Consider the following 10,022-nt stretch of genomic DNA (forward strand, 5'->3'; position numbering starts at 1 on the left):
CTTAAATTAACAATGTTTATACATTGTGATATTTTCAGAGACTAAAGCTTTAAAAATGTTTAGTGTATTTCCTGAACATTCACAAAATACTTTATCAGCACTTTAACAGACACCATTCTTGATATAAAAATGGGTTTGTCTATATTTAACTCTACACAAAGAAACCTATTTCGTTAATTTGAATTTTAAATCATGCCTTTTTTTCTTTTCCTTTATTTTTTTGTTTTAATACAACACATTTAAGCAACTAACTGCATTCATTATAATTCCTTTAAAGAAAAAAAAGAAAGCAAACTCACATTACTGAGACTGTGTCTTTTAAAACACAAATATTTACACTGAATCCAGTTAGTTTGTAAAACTGTAAATAAGAGCTTTTGTACTGGCCTGGTATTTATTTACATTGCTTTGTAATATAGTCTTTTAAAATGGCAATCTTGTACAAAAGAGAAACGTGTATGTAATTTTATGGGATTGAAGCTTTGAGCTGTTTTTGTGTACCACATGCTGGCCGTAATGTGTCAGTACAAGAGCAGATTCATTCATTTCAGATACGACTTGGCCCTGATAGAAAAAAGTACTTGATGTTTCATGTGCGATCTTCTGGTGTAAAAGTGCACCATTTGGCAAGACTGGTATCAATCTTTAACTTCAGCACATGATGGACAGATTACATTTTTTTGTTTTGTCAGGTATTCAAAGCTAATTTTGATTTTTGTGCCTGTTAAAAACAAAACTATATTCATTGTTTAATCCCCCTTTGGTTACCAGTGTAAGGAATCTGTGACAGTGGGCTTTTGTTTGATTTAGGCAGTCTCATACAAGATTTGGGATTGTGAAAAAGGTTAGGAGGTCAAATGCACCTGTCAGATTCTGATCTCAGAAGTGTCTCAGACTGATTCCATCTTCATAAGCCCAAAACTGTTCCAGGACCATTTGACTTACAAACAAGAAATTTTATGAGAGCCACACAACCTGGAGATGCGTTGTTCTTTAAAACGCACTTTGACAACAGCGTTTATACAAATAAATGGTTCTCTGATTAGTTGTGGCTTGTCCTGTCAGAACCATTTCTGCTGGCATCCACCATAGTCACATCTTTCCTGGTAATGTTACTGGGGACCCACAGATTGTAAACGAATCATTGTTAGAGCAGCAAAAAGAATGGGGGCAAGGATAGGATCTCAGCAGATCTCTGCCTGAGTGAGGAGTGTTTGTGAATGACAAAAGGAAGAATAGTGGTACACCTGTCTTTAAAGCGGAGCTCCAGTCACCATGATCAGTTTTATTTTTTCTAAAAGCATCCCCATGATTAGCCCAGATTGTAAATTACTATGTGAATACTGTTGCAAATTGTGCGTTTTTTTTTTTTTTTTTTTTAATTACCTGATCTCGGAAGCAGGCAGGGACCATCGCAGTTGTGGGCATCTGAAGCCCGCTCGTGTCTATTCCTGAGATTAGATGCAGCTGGCTACCCAGCATGCACCTCCTGGTATCACGCCAGCGCAGTAATGACACTACATGGCACAGTTTGCGGATTGCATTTTGCCATAGCTATGGCAGTGGGAGTTCCCGCCCTGTTATGGCAACCTGTCAATCAAAAAAGAATTAGGCGATTTCCCTTGCACTCCTGGAAGCGATGATGCCGATATCCCAGGAGTCCAAGGGAACCACCTGAAGATGACAAAGCCTAGGTGGCTGGGACTGGAAGTGCCGCCGACATATTAAAATAAAGGTATTTATTTAAACCATAATAATAAAAAAAATCATTTAGGGCTGCACTGCGGGTGGGCATGTGAATGAAAGCAACCTGCAAAAATGGGTGGAACTTGGCTTTATTAGCATAGTAGGGGCATATAGGAAAATGTTTGACTTCCAAGAAACCTAAAATCTACCTTATTCAAAATAATGCGCTTAATTGTGTGTTTTTAATACATCCAAAAGTATAAATAAGCCCTTGAGTTGGCCATAAACTGTTGGCTTTCTTTTGTTTACCCTACTAAAAGCCCTCTGCTGAGCTGTTGTATTATGACAACCGCTGCCAGAGTTTGTCAGAATACCCAAACGGCGGGCAGCTCCATCTGATTGGATGCATCTTCTGTCTTTCCAGCAGGCTCTTTTAGACAAAATTTTATTGACTTTTCCTGAATGTAGCTGCCAGGGCCACCTACTGAGCATTTTTTGGCTGGTTCATCGGGAACCGGCTGTGATATTTGCTCAGTGTATGGCCAGCTTCAATGTATTTAACTGTATAGAATTTGGAGACTGCTTGGGTCATCAGCCTTAAAATATAGAGAACAGCGTTAAGTTTAGACTTAGTACCAGTCTGATGTTGGTTGATTCTGGCCAGTGTATAGGGAAATGTCAGCAACATTTAACTGATTGTAGCCAAGCAAGCAGATTTCTTTTCTGGTGGCTTTAAATGACTAAAAACTTCCAGATTGTGTAGTTTGCCTGCTGTTTTTTCAGGTATGGATAATACCATTTTTTCTTGTTCCTCAAGACCTCTTCCTAAACAATCCTAAATCCTGTAGTTTGGAAGAACAGGTACGTTTGACCAGTGATTGGAAAAGTTTTGGTTACAATAATGTGCCTGATTTATTTAAAATGCATAGGAATTCATGTTTTGTTTTGTTTGTTTTTTAACAATGAGATTTGCGATGGTTTTCATCTTTGCCGATTTTAAGGTACCTCTATGACCCAAAGTACGCACATTTCGCCTTTTTTTTTAGTTTTTTTTTTTTTAGTTTTTTTAATAATGTAAACTTTTGTAAAGTAACAAACACTAAATATATATACATTTTTTTGGCATAAATCGATTTAAACATCTTGTTCGTTTTTTTTTTTTTTTTTTGTTCATAGAAGCCTAACAGGCATCCTTGATCCATTTTGACACAGCACTGCAGCCTCACCAAAGGGAATTAAGGGTGCAATTCTTTGATGCCATATCCAAACCTTCAGAAGTAGAAGTGTGACCTATAATTTTATGGTTGCTTTGATATGAGTCATTGTATTTGGGTGCAAAAAGATTTGTTTTTAAGCAAATGAACATAAAATTTACATACACTGTTGGTTCTATAGTAAATTGCATCTCCTCTATTGCCATAATGTATCTTTTAACATTCTGCAGGGCTAAGGGAATTTAAGACCCCAGACATCCAGAGTATCCTTACTGCTATTGTACTAGTTCAGTTGTTTTTGGGGTACCCCAGGTCAACCTTGTAGCAGCAGGGGGAGTGACGGATGATATTGTGGGGGTCTAATCCATGGTTTTTTTTTTTTGCCCAGGATCCATTTGCTTCTGATGACTGATAGAGCTTGAACTTAGGGTAAAAGCTACATTTTGACTGTTTTTGTTTTAGGACTGTCTTTCTGTGTCCAAATGCAGTGGAGAACATGACATAACCTGGTGGATATGTTTCAGTTGGTGAACTTATATATATACTGTATACACTTTGCTTTGGAGTTAGTCTGTAGCATTGAATGACTGTGCTATGTGCTTTCCTGTGTTCAGTAATACAAATATGTGCATTTGTCAAATTATTGAAAATTGTGATGTTGAAAAATAACTTTTATTGTAAAAACTATGGAATAGGTTTCATAGAATTTTTACATTTGTGCCTGCCTGCTCTATTAAACTTTTTGTGATGTAAAAGCGTTTTTTTTTCTTCTTTGTTACACTGAAAAGATCTAACACCACAACAGCAAACCAACCTCCTGGCTTGTACTAAATCTGGTGTCTCAGGCTAAAATTTGGCCGGGCCAGCAGGAACCTGATTGTACTGTTAGCTGTGAGCACTTTCTTGTATCTGATGACTCCCCTTGTGAGAGAAACTGTGCAGGCCAAGTAGTAAAAGTTACCTCTGTGCGAAGTCCACTGGGCACCATTTGAAATCACTGCTTTCCATCAGATTACAGGAACACCCACCCCCCTGTCACCCCCCTCCCCCAGGCAAAACATCTCGTCTTCATGTTAATCAGAACAAGGGCCTCTTCACCACATCCCTGGCCTAGTGGGTGGGGGGGTCATATCTAAACTCCAAGATAGAGGTCAAGACGTGACACAGATTCTGAATTAGATTAAAGGTCTGGGATTTGACTAGGCCATTCCAAGACATTTACTGTAAATTTTTCTCTTTAAGGCACTCCAGTGTAGCTTTAAAGGTATGTTTAGGGTCACGGTCCTGCTGGAAGTTAAACCCATGCCCTAGTCTCAAATCTCTGGCAGACTGGTTAGGATTGAAAGAAATCTGGATAGCATTAAATCTAGGGCAACTCTTGAAGAAATCCTGTTTCAGTTTTCCATTCCTTGCCAATGAAAACCATCCCCATAGCATAATGCTGCCACCAACATGTTTCACTTTAGGGAGGGTGTTTTCAGGAAAATGGTAAGTGTTGGGTTTGTACAGACAGGTGTTGATTTGCTGAAACAAGAGTTCTAAAACTTGGCACAGCTTTGCATAGAAACCAATCAGGTTCCTGTTGTGTTTTTCTTTTTCTTTCCAAAGCTTAATTGAACAAGCTAAAGTTAGAAACTGGCTACCATGCACAGCTGCACCAGATTTTGCACACTCCAGTTTTAATTAATCAACCCCCGATAGTGTTCCCATAGTTTCAAGCCTCACCTCTGCAGCAGATTAGGAAGGAAGAAGAGTGCAGACAAGCAAGCCCTGGCTCACTTATTTTTCCAGCGGCACGCCTCCTAATCAGCTTGGGAAGTGAAGCTCAAAATCGCTCAAGCCTCATCTGCTCTGATTGTGTGTAGGTCTTCTCCCTTGAGTGAGGGTGGGGGGTGCCAGAATGAGTCTTTGCCCTGGGTGAAAATGTCTAGCATGTGGGTTTATTACTACGAAGGTCCAAAGTAGTGGCTAAACCAGAAGAAAAAAAATACTAGCTTTCAATTGACTGCCATCCACACACATTATCCAAAATCTGCAGCCCCAGTCTCTACTAAGTGCCACACTGAAAATATGCTGTATCTTTAAAATCTAGAGCTGTACATCCATTTTCCAGACTTCATTACAGAATGGAAGATAATTTTACACAAGTGCCAGCAAAGTCTATAATCTATTTTTCAGTAATCATCAAAAATCACTTGTTCTTTTCTACAATTAAATAAATGGCCATGAAAGTTATAATTTTGAAGCCCGTCTAAATCACTTCTTGAAATGAAATCTCATGTAATAGTAAAAAACAATTTCTGATTGCAGCAGTATAAGAGGAGATGTCTTGAAAAATGAGAACAAACCACATCTAGTGTCATATCCTTATTTTAAAAGGTGTGATTTACTATAATGGAATGGGTGACCCTTGGCAACCAGATTTGTTCAACTTGCAGAACTTCAGCACAAGCTAAAAACATTGTAGAGAAACTTTTTAGTATCGAAGTGTTTTTGTAAAAACAAAAAAACTTATAACAGTAAACTGTAAAACCAGTGTAACTCTCAGCTAGGTATAGACCTTCAATGTTATATCCTACTTTCTTTCTCACTGGGCTTATGGGACAGTCTTCCCTTCATATAAATTTAAATTTGCCCACACCTCCCTATCACCATTAGTTCTCAACCCACAGTTTACCCTGGGTCTCACCCCGTAGTTTAAATAGTAACAAAATAAAGTTTTTTTTTTTTTTTTTTTTGAGAATTGCAAATATATGTAAGGGTAATAGTGTATTGTCTATACAATTATTGCAAGAGAAATACCAGCTTCTGGACAGAACTTTATCGCAAATCTTTCACTTTATAACTTCTCTACAATGGAAGCATGACCGCGTTGGAAATTTTGTGCAGGAATTTAATAAACGTTTTGGTCATATCTCAGTATTTTATGCTGTTAACATCTACATCACCAAAACTGCCTTACATGGCAAAATGACATAAACTCAGGACGCATGGCACAAGATAGCAAGTTATGCCTCTAAATCTTCTATAAATATGTCTATCATTAAAGACCATTATAAAATACTGCTCCGATGGTATATGGTTCTGACCAGATTGGCCTCGTTTGTCCCAGGACCCTCTGCATTATGTTTTTGAGGTTGCAGTTAGGAGGGCACACTCTAACAGGTATGGTGGACAAGTCCAAAAGTTAAATGTTGTTGTATATGCATCTAACTTAATTTATTCGTTGTGACCCAAAAGACCCATTGTGTGAGCCATTTAGGCTGGCAGAAGGGGTGCTAGTCCTTAACATCCACCACTGTGAGTGCTGGTCTGGGAGGGAGCTCGTCCCGGCTTCTCTGTTCACGGAGTATGGAGGAAGATCTCCTTGTGGCTGCACATCTGAACAATCTCATCAATTAGTATGTGGCAACCTCAGCCTAGACTCCAACCAGACCATGCTCCCAACACATTTTGCTCTGCCCCTCAGAGCTTAATCATGGGGATGGAGATTACAGGGGGAGTTTTTATACATCAACTGTCATACTTAATGGAAACAGAAATGCCAGGTGTGTGCAAGTCAATTCATAAAGGCTATAGAGCTCTGTGAAAAACATTGCAGATTGAATAACATTGAAACAGATTGAAAAACATTGCAGTCTGAATATTTAAAAAACTGCTGATCTACTGGGATTTTCGCACACAACCATTTCTAGCGTTTATAGAGAATGGTCCGAAAAAGGGAAAACATCCAGCGAGTAGCAGTTGTGTGTGGGAAAATGCCTTGTCAGTGGAGAATGGACAGACTGGTTTGAGATGATAGGCAACAGTAACTTAGTATGTGATGGAACGGAAGTTTTGCATTATTGATGTGCAGCTCATAAATCTGCAGCAATTGCATGATGCTATTATGCCAATATGGACCAAAATCTCTGAGGAATGTTTCTAACACCTTGTTGAATCTATGCCATGAAGAATTAAGGCAGTTCTGAAGGCAAAAAGGAAAGTCCAAACTGGTACTAGCAATGTGTGCCTAATAAATGCCACAACCTACCTGCGTATTGTTGCTGACCATGCCCTTCCCTTTATAACTTCAGTGTACCCATCTTCTGATGGCTACTTCCATGTGCATGTCATAAAGCTCAACTCATCTCAAACTGGTTTCTTGAACATGACAATGTGTTCACTGTACTCCAATAGCCTCCACAGTCACCAGATCTTAATGCAAAGGAGCACCTGTGGGCTGTGGTGGAACAGGAGATTTGCATCGCGGATGTGCAGCTGATAAATCTGCAGCAACTGCGTGATGCCATCATGTAGATATAATTCAAAATCTCTGAGGAATGCTTCAAACACCTTGCTATGCCACAAAGAATCAAGGCAGTTCTGAAGGCAAAAGGGGGGTCCAACCCGATACTAGCAAAGTGTACCTAATAAAGTGTCTGGCTGTGTTTATATGTATTTACACAGTGAAAGTATTCACAGCGCTTCACTTTTTTCCACATTTTGTTATGTTACAACTTCATTCGAAAATGGAATAAATTTGTTATTTTCTTCCAAATTTTACAAACAATATGCCATAGCAAGCTTGTAGCATCATACTGAAAAAGACTTGAGGCTGTAATTGGCGACAGCTGCTTCGACAAGTATTGAGCAAAGGCTGTGAATACTTCTGTACATTTTTTTTATTTTTAATAAATTTGAAAAGATTTCAAACAAACTTCTTTTACGTTGTCATTATGGGGTATTGTTTGTAGAAATTTTAGGAAAATAATGAATTTAATCCATTTTGGAATAAGGCTGTAACATAATAAAATGTGGAAAAATTGAAGTGCCGTTAATACTTTCCGGATGCACTGTGTGTGTGTGTATATATATATATATATATATATGTGTATATATATATATATATATATATATATATAATTCTAGGACAATATCCCCCCAGACATAATCCCTCCTGGACAATATCCCCCCTCTAACCCTAACCCTATGTCCTGGGGGCATGTTTTCCGGGGGGATATTGTCCTGATACCATATATATGTGTGTATGTCAGTGTTGCCAACCGTCCGTATATTTACGGACATCCCGTAAAAAAAGGGCACTTTTCTCCTGCCCTTAAATGCCCGTAGCAGGAGAAAAGTGCCCGGTAAAATGATGGCTGCGGCGAGACAAATTAACTGCGCATGCCTCATCTCATTCCTTCCCCGCCTGTGCCATGCCCGCCCATAATTTTCCCACCAGTGCCGCTGCTACTGCCCCCAGCCTATAAATAGCCCAGGACCGAGCGGGTGGCGCTGGAGGAGGACCGCGCGCCAGCAAGGAAGGAGGAGCCTGGAGGACAGACTGGCCAGCCCAGGGCAGCACTGCAGCAGCCATCTCATCACCCACCCCGGCGTCCCCACGAGGATCCATCCGGCACAGCCATCCCATCTCCAGTGAGTACTCCCCACCTCACCTCAGCCCTGAGCCCAGGCCCCAATCAGTCAGTCCACTCTAGTCACCGTCTAGTCCAGGCAGAGCCAGCAGGTTGGGGACAGCCCTGAGGCTGAGCCCAGGCCCCACTTAGTCCACTCTAGTCACTGTCTAGTCCAGTCAGTCTCAGAGCCAGCAGGTTGGGGTGGGTCAGGTCAGCTCAGGTGCAGTGTGTCAGTGTGGTGGCAGTGTGTCATTGGGTAGGTTCAGTTCAAGTTGGGGGGCAATGGGGGGGGGGGTGACTGACCGCGGTGTGGGGCTGGGCCTGGGTGAATGACCGTGACTGGACTGGTGACTGCGTGCAGAAGACTGACTGGCACTGCAGAGCAGCAGACAAGAGAGAGAGTCAGTGAAGACTGTACTGTGTGCTGTCTGCTGTCTGCTGTGAGGAGAGAGCTCAACAGAGCAGACTGGCTGAGGAGATTCACTTTTGTGCTCCAAAAATACACTAGAGGAGAAGAGAGAGAGAGACTTAGCCAGAGAGGACCCCTCACCAGTCACCCACAGTCCTGGAAAGTCAGACAGTCACTCAGGCAGAGACAGAGTGCAGAATGTGCTTTTGTTGGTCCTAAAATGAAATTGTCTTGGTTTAGTCAGCAATTATTAAAAAGAGATGCCATGATGGCACCTATCTCTTCTATTGCTGACTAAACCAAGACAATTTCATTTTTAGGACCAACAAAAGCACATTTTTTTCATGGTGCAAAGCAGCCACACAGACAAATGCAAAGTGAGTGACTCACAACAGGGAGGCAAAACTTCAATCCTAAGAATAAATTTAAGTACTACTACTCTGGCTCTGCTAGTGCTACTAGGAGTATTACCTAAATAATACTTTAGCCACTTGCCGACCGCCGCAAGTACATATACTGCGGCGGTCATCCCTGGCCAGGCAAAGTGACGTACCGGTACGTCACTACCTTTCGCCGGTCCCGCCGATTACACGGTTGGGTTCAGAACCGATCAGTCATCAGGTCCAGGCCAATCATTTTTGGCCTGGACCTGTTGATCGGTCCTGCCCAATCAAATGACACTCTAAGCCTGTGAAATGTAAACACAGGCTTAGAGAAGATGTGCCCTCCCCTCCCATCGTTCTTTTTGGATCCAGCGTGAGAGGAGAGCACATCTAACTGTGAGTAACTGCACAAGCACACCCACACACAGGTAGATAGGCACATTTAATCCCCGATCGCCCCCCCAATTAACCCCTACAGCCCCTGACACAACACACACCGTATACAGTATATAGCATTTTCCTATATACCCGTATAAGTGTTATTTGTGGTCAGGTGTAGCGCTTGCGGCCCCCCTTTTACACTTAAATTACCCACCACCCCCCCCCCCAATAAAGATTTAACCCCCTGATCACCCCCAGTTAACCCCTACCCCCGTCACATTCAACACTAATACAAACGTAATATACTGTGTTTTTGTGTTAGTGTGATTGTGATCAGAATTAGCGCAGGCGACTAAGTTTCTGTCCCAAGGAGGTTTAGGGTCCCCGACACCCCCCCCAATAAAGATTTAACCCCCTGATCCCCCCCCGATCACCCCTACACCCCCTGCCACAACACACACTGTATACAGTATATAGCATTTTCTATATACCCGTATAAGTGTGACTTGTGACCAGGTTTAGCGCTTGCCACCGTTTCTTTTATCCGTAG

At 41.3% G+C, this 10,022-nt stretch overlaps 1 protein-coding gene across 1 annotated transcript in view; it reads left to right on the top strand.

Annotated features, from left to right (window-relative positions):
• TNKS2 (tankyrase 2) overlaps positions 1-7,199 on the top strand; it is a gene marked incomplete at its 3' end in the record, with an annotated part of 115,074 nt that extends 107,875 nt beyond the window's left edge. Inside the window, exon 27 of the mRNA XM_082268894.1 lies at positions 7,080-7,199. Coding sequence (XP_082125020.1) covers positions 7,080-7,199 — 120 coding nt within the window. The remainder of the gene's footprint in view (positions 1-7,079) is intronic.
• Between the last annotated feature and the right edge of the window lie 2,823 nt (positions 7,200-10,022).

This window comes from Pelophylax lessonae (assembly GCF_965119305.1).
Source record: "Pelophylax lessonae genome assembly, chromosome: 9".
NCBI lineage: Eukaryota > Metazoa > Chordata > Amphibia > Anura > Ranidae > Pelophylax > Pelophylax lessonae.